General features: G+C 39.7%; 1 protein-coding gene across 8 annotated transcripts in view; it reads right to left on the bottom strand.

The window, feature by feature from the left end:
• The window catches only part of MYO9A (myosin IXA), a 186,951-nt gene that overhangs the window by 94,825 nt on the left and 69,455 nt on the right, over positions 1–22,671 (bottom strand). For 7 of the 8 annotated variants that reach the window (XM_032194816.1, XM_032194821.1, XM_032194824.1 and 4 more), the window contains exons 5-9: positions 21,440–21,539; positions 18,650–18,706; positions 14,412–14,509; positions 11,631–11,757; positions 3,956–4,045 (exon numbers count right to left, since the gene is read on the bottom strand). In XM_032194816.1, the coding sequence (XP_032050707.1) occupies positions 3,956–4,045; positions 11,631–11,757; positions 14,412–14,509; positions 18,650–18,706; positions 21,440–21,539 (472 nt within the window). The remainder of the gene's footprint in view (positions 1–3,955; positions 4,046–11,630; positions 11,758–14,411; positions 14,510–18,649; positions 18,707–21,439; positions 21,540–22,671) is intronic. The other variant, XM_032194822.1, reaches the window with a different exon arrangement.

Below are 22,671 nucleotides of genomic sequence, written 5' to 3'. Positions count from 1 at the left end.
TGCAGTCATTTCAAACACTGCATTAAAATACCATCCAGCTGCTATAAAAGGAAAAATGAATGGTTCCAGGAGGCAGCTCCACAGCAGACAGCCCACTGTGGGTCTGAAGATAAGAGGCAGCTGCCAGAGGTAAATATAAGCATTATTTATGGATGTGGTGTCCTTGCTCATCTGAATTTCGACAGCCATTGGAGATGCAGACTGGATGTGTACAGGAAACTCGCTCTCCACAGGGCTCAGCTACACAGGGGGTCCAATCAAGCCCACGTTTGCCATTAGTTCCAAAAAAAGGACTGCAACTACAAAGCAGGGTTGCTTTTTACCTTGTAATAGCCTGAGGACAGGCACCTTGAACTGGGAACTCTGTTCACAGTCTTTCCACTCCTGGTTGCATCCCTGCTCAATAGGTGTTGCTGTCACACATCTTGTACCCACCTGTGTGACACAAGTAAGATGAAATCTGTACATGTTGGGAAGAACTTGCTCAGCTGAAAACAGCACCAGCAGCTGCTGGGGCATAGGAGGGCAGTGCTTTTGCTTTTTGCTGAAGTCTCACCTTCCTACTGAAGTTGAATAATTATATGTTAACCTGACTGAGATCCTCCAAGGCTACCCATCTTATGAAAAGAAGCACAGAGTTGACAAAGCCAGCATTTCTGCCTAACTGAAAAATGGCATGCAACTCTTAAAAATAAAGCCAACAAGAAATGTTGTAATAAAGAAGTACAATATGAATAAACACAGAGACAGTTGCAGCTGTCATCTTCAACGCCATGGGCTTCAGGCCACTGGGATCTCCTGTTATAAATTGTCATCACAAACACTGCTAGAGGACATTTTGCAATACCTTTTACTCAAGCGTCAAAAGATGTCAGAATAAAATATCAAGTTTTACTTAAATTACTGCAGAGATGAACAGAACAGGCTTACAAAAGGAGTCTGATATAAATTTAGAACTGTTATGAAGGAGAATGTTTCAAACGAGGAGCTGCCAACTGCTCGAACCACAGTTTCAAAAAAAGCCCTGAACCACACAACAGTGTTTCTAATCAGCGTACAATAACAATGCAGCGAGCAAGCATGCGGATGGGGAGGAATGCGGCATCGCTGCAAATCCAACAAAGGCATCCTCTTTGTGGGGCTGCAGCTTGGGACAATCGAAGAGAAAAGACTTCACTTTGTATAATAAAGCCCGATCTCAGCTCTGATGCTTCCAGGCTGGCTGCATCTCCTCTGCTCATCCAAGATTATTAAGGTGGGGTGGCAATGGTCACGGTGGGATCAGGAGGTTACAGACAGCACAGATCAGACTGCGATCAGACAGAGAGCATTTGCCATTTCACATACGGTATTTCCCATGTCGACTTGTCAGCCACACATATTCCAATGCTGTTTGATGGAAGAGATCAGCAAACACCAGCCCTTGTGCAGAGCTCACAGAGAAACAATTCCCAAACCTGGGCTGGAAGCACGTGGGAACCTCATCAAAGCTCAAAAACCCATTCAAAATGTAAGATCTCAAGGCTTTCTATGTATGAAAAACACTTATTTTAAATTAGAGCTCCCTCCTTATAACTCCTCTCCAATAACCAAAGCCTAAGAAGCACAAGACAACCAAGATCTGTACGTGCCTGGTCTGCAGCAGAGGACACACCACCTTGCTCACTGTGCCAGGGAATCTCATCAGCAGTACTGGAGGTAGATGCTCAGTGCTACCCCCAGAGACCCCAAATTTGCTATTTCCACACAACAGGTTTCAGGACAATTGATCTCACTTCTTAGAGTCCCTTCTTTCAGCGTAACGTTCGCTGAGTTTTTGCACTTCTTTTAGTGACTGCTGCTCTGTCCAGACATTTGGGTGCAGGCTGCACATATAAAATTCTTCAAAGCCTTACAAGGCACTTGGTAGATCCAAGCTGCTCTTCTTGATGGTGTAAAAGAGCAAGTATATGCCAAGATAACATTTTTACAGTCCTTTTTTGAGAGCCACTGCCGTATAGCCTTTTCCAGACAAATTCCACTGAATTCCACTAAAATTTTCAGACAATCAATGATCTATGAAAAAAGCATCAAGCATTTTAGCATCTGGAAAATAATGTAGCTGCTACACACATCATTGCTTTATCAGGAAAGACAGCTATGAGCTGTAGGAGTCGTGGTGGGACAGTCATGTCTGCAAATCCTCAAAACCTCAAGCACTCCATCCATTTGAGCCAACTGTAATGCTCTTTTGTAAAACATACAAAAGTAACTGGTCTCTTGGTTCCCACTAAGGCCAACTGTGCTGCTGGTCCAATTAGTCATGAGTGGGACGATCAGATAGCACTGTCCTGTGCAAAGCCCTAAAATGTCCCACAAATCCTACGCTTCCTTCCTCATTCAGACAGATTGGGATGTCTCCTCTCCTGCTCCCCAAGACAAGGAGGAGACCTCTTACTGCAGTGAGGTTGCAGTTAGAGCAGCTCAAATCCTGCTCTAGTGTACGGAGCAAAAGCCAGTCGGTGGTGAACCACAGAGCTCACTGGCAAATACATTTTGGCAGTCAGGGCGCTAATGCTGTAGGGACAGTGGACAGAAAGCACATGCAATGCCTGTCTTTTCTCGATGAAATTCATGGCTTCTTACTTAGTGATTCAGTCATGAGATTACTTTAGAGCATAATCATCATGTAATGAGCCACTGGAGTCTGATGCTCCTCTGTCTCCCCCCTCACCACACCCTGATTTTTTTTTTATTTTTTATTTTTTTTTAAACCAGGTATTAGTAACAAACCTTTATCAATGAACACCTGAGATCTGTGAGCAGAGACATCACTAAGAACAAAGATACAATAAAAGCATATGTGTCCTTTGTTAGGAGAGATTCAAACTTTGCACAAGGGAAATAATTTCCAACATGAGAGGTTGGTTTCAGTTATGGAACTTGAACACACAATCTCAAAAGGGGAAAAAGAACAACAACGCAGAAATCAAAATATTTACAGACGACCCTAAATACATCACATTAAGCATTTATCTACTTCCAACATAACAGACTGATCTCACGGACATTGCTCAAGGTGTTGCATGTTCACATACAACCATATGACAAGAAGGAACCAGCTTGGGCCACGCTCTACGCTCTTAAATTGAGGAACTCAAAAACAGTAGGTGCAGAAAAGGCCAAAACAAGTCTTGCCACAGAACAGAGCTGATATGCTTTGGAGGATATAAGAAGAAAACAGAAGTATTTCTGTTTACCAGCCACAGAATGTAATTCAGAATTCCTCGAAACCTCATATTTAGGAAAAACATAAATTTGCTGACATTGTAATCCAAGTCAGACCATAATAAAGAAGTTACTTCATGCAGTGCCATCCCAAAGCTAGCAGCAGCACTGACTACCCTTGGAACAAGCTGAGAGAGGCTGATTGAGTCATGGCCACCCCAAAGCACCATGCAAGGGCCGAGGACATGAGAGGTCTGCAAAAGCGATAATGGGAATTTTCTGCAGAGGATCTCCAGCTCCTCCCATACAGGACCCGTGACTAATGTAGGCACTTCAGAACCACGCCAAAAATGTCCTGGAGGTCTTAGATCACCTCTCTGTTGTGGGATGAATCAGTGCTGCAGTTTAGGGAATGATGTATGAAGACTACTACTTAACTCATATCACTCACATTCAGTGATGCACAACTCTGCTCTGGAGAACATTTACACAACTGTAAGTCATTAAAACAGTTAAACACAATCACAGAACAACGCGTAAATCTGCTTTCCAAGAACAGTGTAGAAGGTAAAGTCAACTGTTTTCTAGCTCCACACACATCAGCTTCTCCTACATTTAAATAAAGTAAGTAAATAAATAAATACTAAAAGAAACTCTAGCAGAGCTAAGAGTACGTTTCAAACTCATTTCAAAGCTTTGAAAACCATCCCAAGAGTTTTCCTTTTAAAAATAAACATCGTGTACAGACCTCTGCTAGTTTGTAGGGTAAGATGAGCTTCTCTCCTACTGTCACTGTCTTTCTGGTAACCAGGGCCTCAAAGAGCATTTCTTCTTTTACCTGAAACAAAAATCTTGATGTTAACAATTATTCTAGGAATAAAAAAAAATAATAATCCATTCTGTTTCACCAGCCTTCACAAAGTTAATGTTCCATGCATAAGAATGAGCTAGATATTGGGAGAAGATAACTCAGCCCATAAATCCAGCATCAGAAAACAGACACCACAGTATTCAAGGGAACCTGATTTTCTGCATTCAGCCACCTCATTTCTAGCAAGTTCCCATTGGTCTCCTTTGTTCCTGCTGTAGCTCCTCCCTCCCATGCTTTTTCCCCCTTTGTTGGCAAAATAACTCAACTTTCTAGTGTTATCAAGATGACATAATACAAATTACTCTACAAACAAACCAAACAGTGTCACTGGTTTAAGAGATATATCTGGATGGGATTGGGTTTTAAATTCTTGTTTTGTTTTCCGTTTTTCATGGTGGGGAGAAGGGAGGAATTAGAAGGAGAAAGAAACCTTTTGAAAAGAAAAGCACCTGATATTTGCTCTGATATTCACACCTGATATTTAACTCCCTGAAGAAACCAGTTCCCAACCAGGCGACAACCACTTGCTAATCAGCCATTTGCAGGAAAGTCAGTTGTATAAACACAGACACTTGGGCAAACAGGTAAATGGTGCCAACAAATTAAACATTCCCTGCTACTAATTGTCAGGAGAAAGCCTCCTGCGCCCCAAGATTCAAGTTCCTGTTATTTTCATCTTCTTGAGAAATCCCAAAGCGTGTCCTGTCTACCAGAACAGATGATGATATGCTCATGCATAAGTTATACCTAAATACTTCGAGTTATTCACTCCTCTCTTTGCTAAATTTCAATGTCAAAACTGAAATTCTTCATCTTGGTGAAAACCTTTGAGCCAGGACTTAGCAGCTATACCTTGACCCAGAGATACTGCCATCGGAGGATATGTAACACAGGCTGTACAAGCTGACTGCCCTAACCAAACAGCCCAATGTGGACACCAGACCTGTTCACATCACCTCTGTGGAAAGTTAGAAGCACCAAATCCATATTTCTGAAACCATCCTAGGCCTTTTTTATTTTTATCTATTTTTAAACACAGGTACATCCATTTATGATTTGGCATTGATGATGCTAAACTTAGCAGCTGATGTACTTTGGCTTATTGGTTTAACCCAATAATGAGTGTTGAGAGCAATGCAAACAAGCCAGTTGAGCCTAAGCTCACAAACCATTGCAAAAATTATTCCACTCTGGACAAAAAAAAAAATATTTCTTTGTACCAGATGTACTGTCACAGGGTTTTCCCTGATACACTCCAATGAATTTGTATACAACTATTTTTTTCATGCAACACCCAGTAACAAAATCTTTTTGTGCCAGAGTGAGAAGTAGAAAACACCAAGTCACCGGGACACAGCCTTCACCTACCAACAAGTCCTTACCGTGAGGAATCAAACTTCAACACCTTGAGATTAATCTCACTTGTGCTCAGTAATACCCTAGAGCCCCCAGTTATTGCAATTTTATTTTGCCTTTCAAAACAAAGTGGGGGAAAAAAGTATCTTCTGGTTAGCCCGGAAATCCACAGCAAGTTTTCACATTTGGTTTCTATTCCTCTACATACAGCAAAATGGCAATTTGCTAGGCTCTCCAGCCAGAACGACTGATCATTTTCTGCATGTGCCACTAAAGCACAACCTGAATCGACCTAGTCCTCGTCTCGGCTCCAGGTCCCCACTCAGTTCTTCTTCAGTCCCAGGCTCCCGTCTCATTGAACGCAGTTGGGTTATTTGCTGACTCGAGCATGCAGCCAAAAGCAAAATGTGGACAATTTTTCAGCAGCTTGCAACTGCGGGACATCAGCTGACATCCCTCAATTGCAAAGCCTGGAACAAAAGTGAGTTTTACACCGTCCATTTTGCCGCATGAACAGCAAATGCGCTGAAGTAGGAACAAGGGAGGACTGCTGCAAACCCACAGCCTGCGTGCTGGCTTTTTTTTTTTTTTTTTTTTTGAAAAAAAAAAAAGCAATAGGCAGAGGGGTATCAGATGGTTACTAATCAAAACAGTCCAATGCAATATTCTTGGTGCCCAGACTAAACAGCCTGAATGCTTCCAAGTCTCAGATTTGTCAGTAAACATAGGCATTTTAAATGGTTTTAACAACTACCCGTACCCTTCACCCTCCCCATCTGTCTGTGGTTCTCCATAGCTTCCTCTTCCCTGAGCTTTCTGGATGGGTAAGACCTGCAGATGTGTGTCCTACATCCCAACGCTGTTGATGATCTTTTCATGAGAAAACATACTTGGCAAGGATGGATATTCAGCTCCAGACGGGGATCCTCCAGGTCTCTGCCCACAGCTAATGCCCAGCAGAGCTTGGTCTGATTACTTCACTGCTGAGAGTCAATACCTGACAAGGAGCACTGCTGATTTGGCCAAATTTTAATCGAAGGTCAGAGCTTTAAGGTGTCTGATTCCTGATATCCATAGGAGCTTTCTAAAGATGAATTCAGCATACAGCAATGACTAAAGATGTCTGGTGCACATGGTTGCTGTTTCCAAAGCACGCATCCCAAGCTTCCTCTGGCATTCAATATGCATAATATACTAAAATGGAGACAAAACCAACCTAGGAGATGAGCAAAGAAGAAAACACAACTTATTCCTTTAGTTTGTTCCCTAGGAGTCATACTTTTGGGTTACGTTTCATGGACGTTTGCTTTCCGGTGCTAAAAGGGCAAGTCTCAAAAAAGCTACATGGGCTGTAGGAGTTCCTACCTTAATTACAGGGACAAAACACAGATGTTAGAGTTGAATGCCACATGCAAGTTGAACGGATGCTGGGATGGCTGGTTGACTAGACCTCTAAAACACAGTTAAGGATGACCTCCAACCCTGCCACTGCTGTAAATGTCAAGAGAGGGAGGCAGTAGGGACAGCAGGGACAGCCAGGCAGCCTCCCGCAAAGGCTGGACAGGAGCCCAGGCAGGCTGTGATTACTTCTCCTGTAATGCTAGGGTATTGTGTTATGAAGTAAAAGGAACCATTTCGAGCTTGAGAGCAAGAAATCTTATCTTTTTCTCTTTCCTTCTAGTTGCTTCCATATTTGAGAACAGGATTGAGATGCTCAGTGCTCGTTCGAAAGCTGCTTGGTATGGAACGTAAATACAGACAGTGCTAGGATGGACTTCATTTTCTATCAGCTCTTCCCGAGAAAGAGCAGAACTTTCTATTCTGACTTTCTTTCAAGCCAAGCTATCTGATTGGAGATCTGGCTCAGAGCTTCACAACCCCAAACTTAACCAGAGAAGGGATGCAGAAGAAAAGGCTGGATGCCATGCTGAGCGCAAAGCACCTGCTGCCCCATAAACCTCACCTCCTTTTCCCTGCTCTGTTACATTCTGAGATGTCTATCACATGAGGAGCACGCTGTCTGTGGGATTCCTGTGCGCAGCCAAAGATAACTTTTTAGTAGAAAAAAAGCTTCAGCACAGTTTCCTGGGGAGGTAGATGTTGGCTGCAAAAGCCAACATGGTCAATGTAAAAGAGAATTCGCAAAACTAATTTTGGATAGCTCATAATTTATATTTACCACTATTTGCATTGAGTCTGGTTATCTAAGCCTAACGACTGAATATAAAACTATTCAGTGAAGACAGAATTTGTCTTCCTTATTCAGCGCTCTCCATGGAAATAATTTCCAGTATTAGTAAATGCACATAATTAAAACATTCTTGCTCTTCTAATGTAAAAAATAGTCAACTTTAGGGTGATCTAACACTCGATCATTTCTAATGGATGACTTTTGATAATTATTCTTAGGAATTCAGAAATCAGAAACGTACCACAATAGTTTAATAAAACCACAGATCCTTGCCGACTTGCAGCCCAAAGATTCAGTTCAGCTACGAGTTCTGAACAAACAGCTCCTCAAGCTGAACTACAGCTCAGGGTGAATTACACATCCAAATACAAAACCCCTGCTGTTTTAAGTCCATGTTGCGAGGCTGGAGAATTTTTTTGTTTGGACTGATGGAAAGAGATGGATACCAATAAGCCCACAGAAGGAGCACTTCCAGGTTTTTCCCCAGAAGAGTTTTACACAATCCTCCATCGTTTCTGAAGAGGATTTCTCCCTCTGCCTGCAATAATTTCACTGCTTGCACAGACTTCCACGTCTGTTCAATCCATCAGGCAGAACTGACATCACGCTACAGCGCCGTATTTCAGCAAAGTTTAAACAAAGGCCGAGAAAAACCTGCCAAAACCCTCACATAATCCGCACGCTATGTCTATTCTTGAGGAAAGGAATCAGGGTCTTACTGTAAATGAAACAATGATCCACGGAGTCTGGCCAAAATCCTATATTGCAATTTGCTTTTTCAACAAATGCTGGTCTGAATGTTTTAATAAACTAAAAACATATTGGACTGGGCTGTCAGTATCTAAGAAAAATAAAATCCATCTCAGGTCATCAACTCCTCCCAGATTCCTTAAAAAATCTGCATATTAGCTTCATTTTATAGGATCAGAAGTCTCTTGATACAACAGAAGGATAGGTATCAGAAGAAAGAAAGAGAAAATGAGAAAAAGAGGGAGAAAAAGAAGGGTGCTGTTGCATTAACTACTGAAGGTTCCCCAATTGTCCTTAGAAACTCAAAGGCTCCATTCTTTCTAACGTAGAACAGCAAGCTCATGATACTTTTGGTCAGACTGGCCTTTGGAGGGGGGAAAACATGGCTAATTTTGCCTATTTGTTTCACTTCAGACACTCTGGTTGTTCTTCTCCCCAAGAAAGCAACCACTCCCTTGGTTATGTACATCAGGACCTCTGGATCCCTTCTTGGCAGCTCTCAGATACAACCAATTCAGTGCCCTTTCACCAAACCCAATTAGATTTTTCTCTTTTTTTCTCATCAAATCCTTGAATGGACAAATTGAGAAAGTCATTTAAAGAAAACAAAACAAAAACACACACACACACAGGATTTTTCTCTGTATCAGATCACAGAATAGATGGTTCCTTGCATCATTTTGCTACACCCCAGCCTGTCCTGTCAAGCACTCAGTGGCTGTATGAAAAGAAATTTAAGTATTTGTCAACTATTAATTTTCTTCTGAGATGATTTTTCGGTCTTGGTAAGTAATAGCAAGACCTAGGGAAGGAATTAGAAACTTTTTAAAGCCAATTCATATTTTTAGCAACAATGGCATGAAAAGCAGAACTGTATACTTTTCAGTGACCACAAAATAAATAAGTAAAATTAATTACCCAAATGAGACAAAAATACAAAGTGTCAAATTGTTTCAACCAATATTTTTGGTCTCTGGCTAAGATTTCAACCACACTTAATTTGGACAGTTTTAAGTAGCTAAGTGCAATGTAATAATGCCTCATCTGTCTGAACCCTTTAGTCCTCCCTTTGGTCAAAATTGAATAAACATTACAAAAGATTTATTCAGGTCTGCAAATGCTGAGCATTTCAGAAACAAATCAGCTTCTTAAAAGGCGTTTGCTGCCTTTATTTTGGCTGATCGGGGAGTGGGTCTATCAGAAATCTTACACCTGCGGGCAACATCTGCAGTTCCATCCAAATAAATGCAGCTTAAAGAACAAGCAACACTTATCCAAACACAGCAGCACCATTCACAAACCATACCTGAGATCTGCACCGCCGTTACCTAATTAACGAGCTTTTCATACTGTATAGGATTGGCCTGCTCGCAAAAGACTTACCAAGAGCAACAGAAAGAGATCATTTTGCTTAGCTACACCAGATTCTAGTGCTTTTTCAAAATAGTAATGTTTATATATGTATGTATGTACGTATGTATATTTTCTACAAATTGTTGACACTATCTGCAAGTGAGCATGGTGTCCATACCTGTGCTGTACCGGAGCATGGCACTAAGCCACCATTGGATCTGTATGCCTCAACTGATGCATAATTTCAAATGCACACGTGCAAAAAATACGCTGATACCTTACAGCACACAGATGTTGCAAAAGAATTTGTTTGCAGAAGAAAGCCAGGGCAAAGACCCAAAGCCTGGAACTTCTTCAGATCTCTAAGTCACTCTCTTATTCAAAGCTTTTTTAAAAAATGATTACTTCTTAAATGACTTGGCACTCTTGCTACGACTTGATATGGCCATTTTTAACAGGGTCAGATCAACAACATTCTAGTCCAAACTCATATTTTCCTTCTGTTTATTTCTGCAGTCTGAAGTCCAAAATGCAAAGAGCATCCAGCTGCTTATACCCATACTTTACAGAAGCTTTCCCCTCCCTAAATTCAGAGCATTAATGAAGTGCTATGAAAATCTGAAAGCCAACTCCCAAGAGTTCAATGAGTAAGATAGCACAACAGCTGTTTGAGGGAAGGAATGAGAGAGCGTCACATGTGCACGAAAGGACAAGTTATCTTCTGACAGGAATATAAAATTAGCAGAAGTTAACCTTCCACACTGTCCAGCAAGTTTTGAGAAGGACCAAGGAAATCTAAGACAGTTGGAATTAGAGTGCTTTCCTCTGTTTCAGCAAGTTTGGATACGATGGGAATTGGTCAGGTGAGATGTGACAAGGACAATAACAAAAGAGCAGAGATTGTACAGTTGTTTTAACCAACTACAAGGATAACATTTCAGGATCACTTAGAGCTGCAAGTGACTTAGATGGCAAGGATTGCTTCTGGCCATCTGTATCCACATCAAGAGGTTTTGCCCATTGCTCTTGAACATGGAAAGCAAGCACAGGACAACTTGGCTCGCTGCAGTAAAAACTCCTGAGCAAATAATGCCACAATTTCATAACCTGCACAAGCTAACAGGGCAGTCTGGTTAAGAACTTCTGCACTGACCTGCATAACTGGATATGGCCCAGGGCCATCAAGGCTGAGACACTGAAACCTGTCCCAAATGATACTGGTACAACAGTCATCCGCAGAGAACAAAATCCTCTTTGTAAAGGCTCTTACACAGTAAAACAGCAGATAGCATCATCAGGCTCAAAACAGAATTAGATAAATGCACGGATAGTAAGTCCATAAATGGATACTACAGGAAGCAGACTGAGATGCACCCTCCAGCAAGTCTACCACAACCTTTGTGGATGCTGGCAGAGTAACAAGAGACTGCAAAATGCATTGAGTTCACTCAGAATCTCCTATTGCCACTACCTGTAACAGAAGAGTGGGTCTTAAAATTGCTCCACTTTCTTGAATTGTTTCTAACAGAAATACTGGAACAGATTTCAGGAGCATTGGGGAATTCTGGTGAGGGAGCTGATGGTTGGCAATTAGAGAAAATAGCATGTTGAATGGCAGGTTTTCTTTCCACCTAAAACTGGCTTGCAATCTTCCAAATTTTAATCAAGGTAACACTATATTCAGTTAATTAAACAAGTGTATTGAAGCTGAAGATTAGGAAGAAAAAAACTTCACATGAAAAGCCTCATAAGAAAATCGTTGTAATGTCTCACTGGGAAACACAAACAGTCTACATTAACATAAGACAACTTACCATTCATTGTAACTGGAAACAAATTCTATTATAAAATAAAGGTAGTTCATTAAGCGTGAAAGTTACAGGGCAGAAAGCAAAGACTTACCTCCAACAGGTCCGACACGATAGGCAGTATTTCAGGGTTACAAATATCGATGGAATCATCCCGATAGGTCTTCTTTTTATAACGGATGTTTCCCAGATGTAGTATTGCAGACAAGAGAGAAAAAATTCTAAAGAAAATAGAGAGATCTCATTTTCATTTTTTTTTCCTTTCTTTTTTTCTTAAAGCTAATGAAAAAGCAAACCACATGTTCAATGCCAAAATTGGTTGCAAAACTTTTTCAAATATTTATCAGGATCCCATCACCATGAAAGCTGAAAAGCTACAAAAACACTTCCAAATTCTGTTTAAAAGAATGCAGCACTTCTCAGTCCACGACTTGTACAAAATATCCTGCCCTTTCCACAATCCCTTCAGTTCCCAGACATCCAAGTGCCATCTTCATATTTGACTCATCCTCTAATTTTTAGTTTGAAGCAGTTTCTGTCCCAAATCTCCAAGTGTTTCTTAAAAATGATGCTCAAAATAAGCATCCACTTTGTAATTTTTTTCCATTTAGTCAAGTACTAAACTTGCATCAGTACAGCCTTCTTGAGAAGTATTCTGCAAAATCATTCAGGTCACCTAATTCTCAGCCTGAAGTTCAACACATTAAACCCACGGTTACAAAATGGCACCCTATATGAACTACAAAATGAAATCATCAGGATGAATGATGGCTGACTTCAGCTATATACTCCATTTGTCCCTCATTCTACACACTCTGGGGAGCTAAAAATGATTAAAATTGAACTTGATTCCTAGCCATGTCACCAGTGTGTCTGGACAACACAACTTCACCACTCCAAGCCTGTCCTTCATTATCTCTAAAATGGGGATACTGATTCCTCATCATGAATTACTTGAATGCCTTTATAAACAATTTTCTTCTGTAGCTGTTTCCACAAAGGTGAAAGCCCATGCTTTGCTATAAACAATCACTTCAGAAAGTAATAACAGCACTTAAAATGCCCTTCCCTTTTTTGCTCAGCTGGAGGTGGTTACTTTTTCTTGTTGAAGTTGCACAATGCCAAGTAGAACAGATTTGCTCATACAGCGAAGAATCTGCCACATTTTTTTTTAAGAGAGGCAGACATGCTTTTGACAACACGCACTAGCAGAAATACAAGAACTTGTCCACCAAGTAAAGTTATTGCACAGTAAATCAAAATGACATCCTACTCCATTCAGTCCAGACACTTACGGATTGCTTTACTCTGCCAATTAAAGTACCTTGCCGTACTGCAACCCTGCACTGTAAGCAGGCTTTAGAAAATCCTTGTCACTGAAACCTGATTCTTGCTGCATAACAAGTCACCTGGGGCAGAATACAGGAAGCAATTTGGTTCTGCGCTACTAGCTCCTTGCTGCTGCAGTATCTGCAAAGCAGCTTTGTCTCAAGTGGGATGCAGTGGCATTTGCTCATGGAGTGAAGATGCGTGATGCTTGCAGGAGAACGTGAGCATGTGCTTGGTGCAAAGCAGACACACGTGAAGAATAAGGATCTATACTGACATATACCCTATTCATAGTAAAAACATGTATATTTGGCTTATCTATTTGTGTGGAATGTATAGAGAAAAAGCAGTATTGATTTCAGAATTAATTTGTTATGCTTGGGATGAACTTAGAAAAATGATTTTTGGGTAGGTGAAATAAGTTCTTATTGGATCAAAATGCAGGACAATGTCTCACACTTAAGGGCTTATAGCTGGCTCAGACACGTGTTAAAAGGAAAGAAAAACAATGCTTAAAAAAGGAGGGAGGTAATCCACCCAATTGCAAAATAATGCTAGCTGTTAGCATCTTAAATGTCATCTACCCAAGGGTTTCAAGTGCCATTAGCACAAAGCAGTAATTCCTTGTTCCCACATAAACCTCCAGGATTTCCGATAAAGGAACAAGGTTCATTAAATTACCATTTGAACATTTTTACCTAAAAAAGCACAAGCTTTCTCACTGTGTTCCAGCTACTGATTTGCCTTTCAGCAATACTTATGATGTCAAGAAAAAAAACAAACAACACAACACAACAAAATCACTGTAAGATCATTTTTCAATACCTATTTTTCTAAGCCTGTTCCTAACCTTAGTAACTTACTTGTCAAATTCATTCAAACCTACTTGAGACTTTGGAACAATGAAGTCAGTCAACGATTAACACAACAGGAATTACTTTGTGGTTTCAGTGAAGGACAATCTTCATGTAAAGCATGTAATTCCTTGCACTCAGTGGAAGACAGTATTGCAAGCCAACTACAAAAATCTAGGTTTTCAACTGGCACCTTCACTGTGTTGGTGAATGAAGGCCAATTGGAAATGAGCCCTCAAAACCAGCAGTTGCATGGAAGGGGATTAAGTGTGATGACTAATAATCCGGATTTCTAATTAAAACAGGATCTGAATTCATGACATGCAGAGTAAAGCATGACTATTCATGAACAGTACAAAATATATTTCCAGGTACCAACTTCCTGCCAACACTCATTTTACATAAAGAGTCATTAACTACACTAATGATGGGCATAGTTTGCTTATGCCTTTATATTTTGTTTACTCCTTTATTGTATGAATGGTCAAGCACCATTCTTCTTTCTCACCAGCCTGAAACATTATGCAGAGCAAAACAGTTATGTTAGCAAAAATTATGTGATTTTTTCTCACTATTTAGGGAGACTGTATTTACAGTAATATTATATACATATTTTATATTATCATATTATTTCAATTAATCAATATAATCTCTAATATGTTAATACATGTTAATATGGAAAAGAAACTCACTGTCTGCGAGTCTTGGGAAGAAACCCCACCATCTCCATGGCGAGTTGTAGACGCTCAAAGTCATGCTTCAAGTCCTCCCCTTCGACGGAAAAGCAGTCCTGTTGGGGTCAAAGAGAAAGATTAAGCATTGACACAAATTGAGGTCAGAACAGGTCCAGATGGCCAAGTCAGCACTTCATAAATATCATCCTGTGATTTCCAAGTCTTTTATCAGCAACTAGGACATTTCCAATCTGGCACTGGGAAAATGAGATATACAGGAGGCCCTGTTAACACGATGCAGACTAACGGTGGCTAATTACCCAACACCCACCCCCTCGGACACTGCTCTGAATCCTGTTCCTGAGAGAGAGCACAAATGCACAGCACCAGAGCAGACAGAGCAAGAAGCACATATGGGATGCAATTAAAATCCAGGATTAGCTCCAGTGGTAAGGCACAATTTTTCTTCTTAAATATTGGAAAACACGTTCACAATTTTAAATCAAATAATAAATAACAATAATCAAGCTGTCTAGAAGAATCAGTTTTTCAGTAGTCTCTGTATAAGCAAATCAGAGTTGTCATATTTAAAGTAGCACTACTTGGCAAGAGTTTTGGACAAAAAACATATAGAAAGGCTGTGAATTAACAACAATACGCTGTGCATTGTTAACATTTACAGGCAGTTTATTCCACATTAAGTCCCGGTCCATTAAGAGTTCCTGTGAGTAAATGAGAAGAGTTCTGTTTTAAACTGCTTCAAAATAAAATGCATGTAATTCCATGTAATCAGTGAGTGAAATGCTGCATAATGAAGGAAAAGTTTCAAACATTTTATTCACTATTCTAAATGCTGCTGCATTTTCTTCGGGAATTTGAAGTCCACCACTTTTTATATCTCCCAGAGGCTAACGCGCCATGGCTGAACACTTTAGCTATCCAGATTCTCCTCAAACTGATGGAAGTCACTGATGCTTTCAAAGAAATCAGATGACTTGCTGAATCCAAATAACACTGACCTACACCAATATTTAGAGAACATAGTGAAACTTACTCTCCTTAACTTAGTAAATGAACTAGCAATGCCAAGAACCTTTTGCAGGGTTTGACTCACCTTGGGTCCCCTTGGATTATTTATTATTCTCTCTCTTCATAGCCCAGATTTAATATTTTTCCCATTGCTAGCTACAGAAATCCCCGATCTCCAAGTAGGTTATTATGTATCACACAATATAGCGTTATCTTAAATATCAAAATATTTAGTAACACTTAAATAGAGATTCTCTACAAGTTAATCCAGGTGTATAATTTAAAAATTGCTGCTGCTGCTGTAGTGACAATGAATTAAAGCAGCTACATCCACGGTTTCTTTTGGTCATTTGTCTGTGAATCATCCTTACACCGTGAGCAAGCGTGCACAGACTTCTGCACAAACAGATCTGAAAATCTGTACTGAACAAAGCTACATGAATACAAAAGTGAACATCATTAAACAGATACCAAGTAGTCTTAAAATATGAAAATCATAAACGTAGAATATATAAAATTATTTTATCATATCAGTTTTGCATCTCACAATAGATGCAAAGCAGGCATTTTAAGCCTTACTGAGGTATCAGTGGTATGTTCTTCATCCCACTAGGTAGCATCAGTAAAGTGATAGCTACCAATTATAAAGAGACATTCTTTTTTAAGATATTTATGCCAACATAGGAAATTCCTCAAACAGTAGTCCCGTCCCCTCAACTAAACACTCAAGAAGCTCAGAGCACTGCCATAAACCCAGATAACCAAAAATAAAATCTATTGTCAATCCTCAGGGGCAACAAGTCACTACTGCACTGCCTATTTAGAGATGTTGATGAACAGCAGAATCATTCTGTGTAATTTTTAAAACCATACCAACAATCAATGAACACAGAGTTTTAAAATAAACTAGAAAATACCATTTCTGCCTTTCTTAAGAAATACTCCTTAATGAGTGAACCTTTCATTTTTTGTTACAGGTTATTGAAATTTGCCCTCAACAGTAACAGATGTATAGGCTATTTGCACAATTTATTGAAAGGAGTGCTGTATTGACAACTACACTATATATCAGTAGGGACCAGCAATGGGGTTATGTAAATCATACAATATCAGGATAAAACTGTTTTACTCCTAACTCAAACCTGGGCTGATTAGCATCCCTGGTCACTACAAATACACTGCAGATAACTTGGAGGAGTTTTCACCCTCACTAAGGCAGGACCTGGAGGCTGCAGAACAAAAAATGCCTTGCAAATTCTACAAATAAGGTCTTTTTAAAAATCTTTTTAAAGGGATAACAAGTGCCACTCCTACTGGCCATCCACATTCCCAGAAACAAATTCATTTTGTGGCATCGTTCATCCAAAATTGAGTCACAAGACAACACTGAAATACCAGAGCAGACTCAAAAGTAGTACAATCTATGCCAAAGGCAATTTAATGAACAATTTACATAACAATTCCCAAACTCATTAATCTGTATGGAAAAGCTTTTTGGAAATTATCTACTTAAAAGCAGATGCACTTGATAGTATTCCAGGTCTGTGCTAGGTACTGTTTCCTAATGGATGATTTCATATATATATTATATATATATATATATATAAAATATACATACATATATATGTATATATATGTCTATATAGAGAGTGTGTGTGTGTCTGTATAAATACACATACCTATATATGAGTTTCACTGATATTAGGGCAGACAAATGTTACAAAATCTATGCCCACGTACCAAAACAGTTATTAACATTCTGCTGGTCCAATTAGTTTCCCAGAGTGTTCAACACTTCGAAACAGCTGTGAGTTCCCTGCTTACTGTCAAACTGAAGCAATCCCTGGATTTCCAGGAAACCCTTAAAGAAGATACAGAAGGGTTTCTTTATAAGCTGAAAGTGCAGCAGGTAGAGCCCATTCCTTTTGCCACTAGTCCCTTGGAGGGAAAAGGCCAGAGGATGTTTAAGAGCAAATCTTCACTGAAGCCAAGACGTGATCTACCAGGAACATCATGGAAAACAACCCTGAGCAAATAAAATACCAGATCAACAGCCAAATTGTAAGGGCACACAGTTTTGCTATGCAAAATAAGGCAACAAACCTGGGGCTTGGTTTTCTTGGCGTTTCTCCAGTCGATTGTCCTAACCCACTCCTAAAGCAATTAAAGTCTTTGCAACTCATTACAGCATCTTGAGGCATACAGAGAAACATCCACTCTTTGCTCTCTGGTCTCATAGAGCCTCATAATGATGCTAATACAACATTTGACATTTTAAACCTCCGGAGGCCAGACTGCCTTCCCTTCCTCCTCTCCTAACGAAGGTTTGCATCTGAAGGCTTGCTGGCAATGTGCTGATTTAGCCTCAGAGAACCACAGCTCCTTACCAGATAACCTTTTCTTCCAGATACATTCACTGGGTTTGGCAACCATTAAGTGAACGGCAAAATTAGCACGGACAACATGCAGCTGGTTGAAAACATGCTTTCTGGTGCAAGACACAACCGACACAGACCATCACGGGGACACAGCTGCAGGCCACACAAACCCAAAGCACACCACTGACCAAAGCCACCGCCTCTGCCTTAGATGCAAAAGAGGAGCTGAGGAAGGTAAGAAGCATCATGGTCCCTTTTTTGGGTAGATCCATATGGAAAGGACACCAGAACTATTTTAGGAGAAGAAATTGTTTGCATTCTCAGTAATAGCAGTATTTGATTGTCCCACAGATGGCTGAAGGGTGCTTTTGGTTTTGTTGTCTTTTTCCTGGAAGCTGGATGGCAGATAGGCGGCAACAATCACCATAAGTTGACGCTAAACAGGCCATCTCTTAGTGCTTCCAGAGGCTGATTTGCAGTTGTATCAGGAAGCAATTACACTTCTCACAATGCTTCCACATCACAAATTACTATGTGATGACCAATTTACACGAAACAATGTGTATTATATATCAGGAAGGAACGACTGAAAACTAGGTGACCGAATCCAAACCAAGCTGCTGAAGAAGCTTTCCAGATGGAAGTAAGCAAAAAAGGGCAACAGAAAGAGCATCTATGTTGTCACCAGATAACACACAAGCAACACCACCATAGGGCAGGGGAAAGGGTCATTAACAGGTTAAATTTCATTTCATTTCTGCTCGTGGCTTGTTGCACCTCCCAAATTCAAGTGAGCAAAAGGAGCAGCCCTGCACCAGCGACACAGAAGACGCGTGTACTTGTACTGACCGGCTCAGAGTCATAGCAATACTCATCCCAGCTCTGTCTGAGGGGTTTCTTTGTCATCTGAAAGCAAGGCAGACCGAGTTAAGTAGCATTCGGACCAAACACGACACCCACCACCGGCTCTTCAGGCAGGGCAGCAATGGTGACCTCCCAAGTAAAATAATTGTTACTATTCTGTGCAGTCATTCCTGATCTTCTTTTTCAGCATGAAGTAAGATTTATAGTTCTTTCAAGGCCTGTGATGCTCTGATTTCTGCTCCCAGTGTTTTCAAGGTAGTGGGGATTTCTCAGGCTATCAGCTTAATGAACTTTTAAGAGAATTCAACTGCCACGGTTGGAAAAATCTTTGTTTTGCTGAGAGCAAAGAGGTATTCAAGCAGAGTTGATTTTTGTTTCCATTCTCAACCTCTCTCTAGACCTGTATACGTGCTGCAAAATTGAGTTCTTGGTTGAAAGCACTTTCTTTTTCTGAGTTTCTAACTTTTTCCTATCAGACAGTGATGAACTTGAAAGGCATCGCAGGAGCGCAGGACTTACACAGGCTCAGGACTTGGTGTTCCTGAGAGGGACACAGACACAGCACCGCAGCTCCTGTTGCAATTAAATATGGATCTAATATTGCAAATTACTAATTTCAGAATTGATAAATATGGATGTAGAACACAGAAAATATTTAGCAAATTGCAGGGTAGGACTCTTATCATTGGTATGAGACTGAGATGCCGTCCAAACTCGGGATATTTTAAGTAAATTTGATTTTAAAAAAACAAAAGTGAAAATATTTTTTGTCCAACCTGCTTCCTACATTTACAGATCAACAAAACGCTCCATTATTTCACTGAAGGACCTGAATAGATTATTTCTCATATGAAATGGAAAATACATTTTTATTTTGCATAACAATGTGAGTTGAAGAACCTGAGAAAATAAAATAATGTTTGACTTGAGGATTGAGTCAGTCTTTGACTTAAGGGGCCTGATTCAGTATTTTATAGCTTTTAAATTTTAGTATTTAATTTTAGTTACACACTTATGCTCACTTCTGGGCTTGTTCTTTTCCCTCTCTAAAACGCAGGGATTTCCCTAGGACACATTCAAGAACTTACTGAGAATGCTCAAGGGTCATTTTACTACTTTTCCCTTATAGGTCTGCAGAGTTTCTCTCCCCATTCATCCATTACTACTTTTTCCTTCCTCCTCATTTTCCTTTTTTCCTCTTTTCCTACAGGACACGGGAAGGCAGTTACTGCATTGTTGGGAATCCTAAATATAAAACAATGCACTGAACTCATCTTTAGGAGCCATTTTCTCATAGTTGTCAGTGTTACCTGATCTCCCTAACATGAATGCTAAATGCAGTAAAATGATTACAGAATACCCCAAAACCCCTAATGTTACTACTCTCCATAAACTGTGTTCAAGTAAATCCAGAGCCTGCTTCCTTCATCTGCTGGATGTACCTCAGCATCCTCCTGCAGCCTTCGTGGCCCAGCAGAGTAATTTTTGTTAAAATAAACACTTAACAACCTAAAATATCACACTACTATCAGATCTACACACTATGCACCATGAAATTCATTACTATGCTTTAAATATTAATGACCTTAAACATTAAAATGCTACTAAATAAAGGGAAGGACTATAATTAAAAGCAATATTTTAGGCTAACACAGAACTACCGGATTGCCCAACAAAATCTGTGAATCTGACAAAACATTCCATCCAAATTATCTTGGCATTTTTTAGCTGAAAAACTGCAGCGCAGATGGTCGCAAAGAACACACCACGTTCTCCAACCTCTGCACTGCTTCCGAGCACAGGAGGCACAAACAGAGAGAGAGCAAAAGCGTTAAACTCTTAGTATGTTCTTCATTTGAGCAAATTTCCTGATCCTGCTAAGAGTTGGTGGTAGCCATTAATATCACAATATATTTTGGCTTTGATAGTCCACTTTAAAAATCCTTAAAAAGCCCTGGATAATTGAGATATATTACAGAGCTAAATTATATTTCTAGAAAGACTAAAGGTTATTTGCATTGCACACTGCATGTAAGTTGCTCTCCAACTTGTGGGCTAAATCAGTCTTTATTGCTAATCATGTCTCAAGTCCAAGAAAACGGCAATTAGAGTTAAAATCAACGTGTAACCTAAGTGCTGTTCCATGTCATCCTACGCCATTAATTATGTTTTTGAACAAAAAACAGTAAATTCCCTCTTTGCAAGCATCAATGCATATTAAACAACTGACGTAAATTACATTTTCTAAAGTTTGAAGTTAATTGGCCATTGGTAATACCTCACACATTTTTAATTCTGACATTTTCAATAGTTTTTATGTTTTTATATTAAGCTTCTTGTGTCATTAAATTCAAAGGCTCATGCAAACAGCCAGCCAAAATTAGGACTATCTTATTCAAGATACTACTTCTTAATGGTCTACTGGCATCACACATTTTTCTCTTTTCTTCTGCTCAGCAGACAGATGTTAATGACTAAACATTAATTCAGAGAACAGGTAGGTTATCACTGTTTCTCCCTTATATGCATTGTGTTTATAGTCATCTATTTAACATATCCCAGTTAGGGGACAGAAAATGGAAAACACCAATTTTTCCATACTATCAGGTGTTCAGATTGCCAACACCGATTAATTTCCAGTGTCGGACCACTGCCTATAGAGCACTGAGACAACCCATTTTCATTACTGCACACATTTTCTTCATTAGCATTAAGCTTCAGTGGTGGAAAAGACAAGACCATGTACTGCCAGCACTACTGGTAGAGTATTCCCACCTGGTTGAGGTAATGATATTCCTCAGGCTGCTTAAGATGAAATGCTGATCTCTCTTCCTCACTTGCTCCTGCCAGGAGGTAATAAAATACATGGTAGTTCCTGGTAACAAAGAAAAAAAGATGTTAAACATGAAAACAACCAGCAGCATTGAGTAGATAAACACACATAAACCTCATAACTTCATTTTCCAGCTTCTGAACTTGGACTTGTGTGCAAAGTTTTAATCCATAGATTGGGAGAAGTCCCATGTTTTTTAGCTAGTAGGGCAATTTTGAATGAAGTTAGAATTTTAGGGAATAGAACAGCAAAATAAGAAACTAAAAAATTCATAAATTTGGAAAGGATAACAACCGCTGAGTCCCATGTCACCAAAGCCCTCCAGATAAGAGACAAGCCCAATCTCCATCTCGTATTGGACTAATCTTGCTTTGATGCAGAAACAGATGAAAGCTTCAAAGACGATTTACAAAGATTTTTTTAGATCTAACATATAAATATACAATAAAGCCTTCTGCAATGACTGGAACGCTCGACACTGATGGTGGTTTAGGAATGGCCTGAGACCACTGTACATCGATGCAAAAGATTAAACCAATTAATGGAGAATTAGATCTGCCTTTCCGTCCAAGGACGCCCACTCTCCAAGAATATACTTAAAGAATTCCTAGCCGACATCATCGTGTTTTCCTCCAGAAACATGTGCAATATTTATTGGAATCAAAACACTTTTGCAATGCAGAAATTATTACTTTTTAATACTTCATTGCCACAACAAAGTAATACTTTTGCAGTTGCAGTTCTGTATGACAGAATGGAAAAATCTTCAATTTTTATGGTTACTCAAATATTTGGAATACTTGAATTTTACTAAAAAAAACACAAGTGACACTCATCTGTTTTGCTTCAAAACAACTACGACATGGATTAATGCTAACAGCATAGCAGAATGTAAAACCACAACTTTGGTTTATGCCAGACATTTTCCAAGAGAAATCAAGTTAATAATTACAGCACCCAACAGCGCATTTATCAAGTCTGAGGCTGTGTGTGCCATCTAACTTTGGGACCAATCCATCAGCATTAGAGAAAACTTCCCGCACATCTATCCCAAAAGGGAAGCACAGACAGAAGTGCCAGTAGTTGAAAGACGACAAATGATGGAGAGTTAGAAGCAGCAAACTTATTACAATCAGAATAAACAGTTACTGAAGAGGACGTAGCAATTAATATG

Source organism: Aythya fuligula, chromosome 11 (genome assembly GCF_009819795.1).
Source record: "Aythya fuligula isolate bAytFul2 chromosome 11, bAytFul2.pri, whole genome shotgun sequence".
NCBI lineage: Eukaryota > Metazoa > Chordata > Aves > Anseriformes > Anatidae > Aythya > Aythya fuligula.
This window is presented reverse-complemented; position numbering and strand designations above follow the sequence as displayed.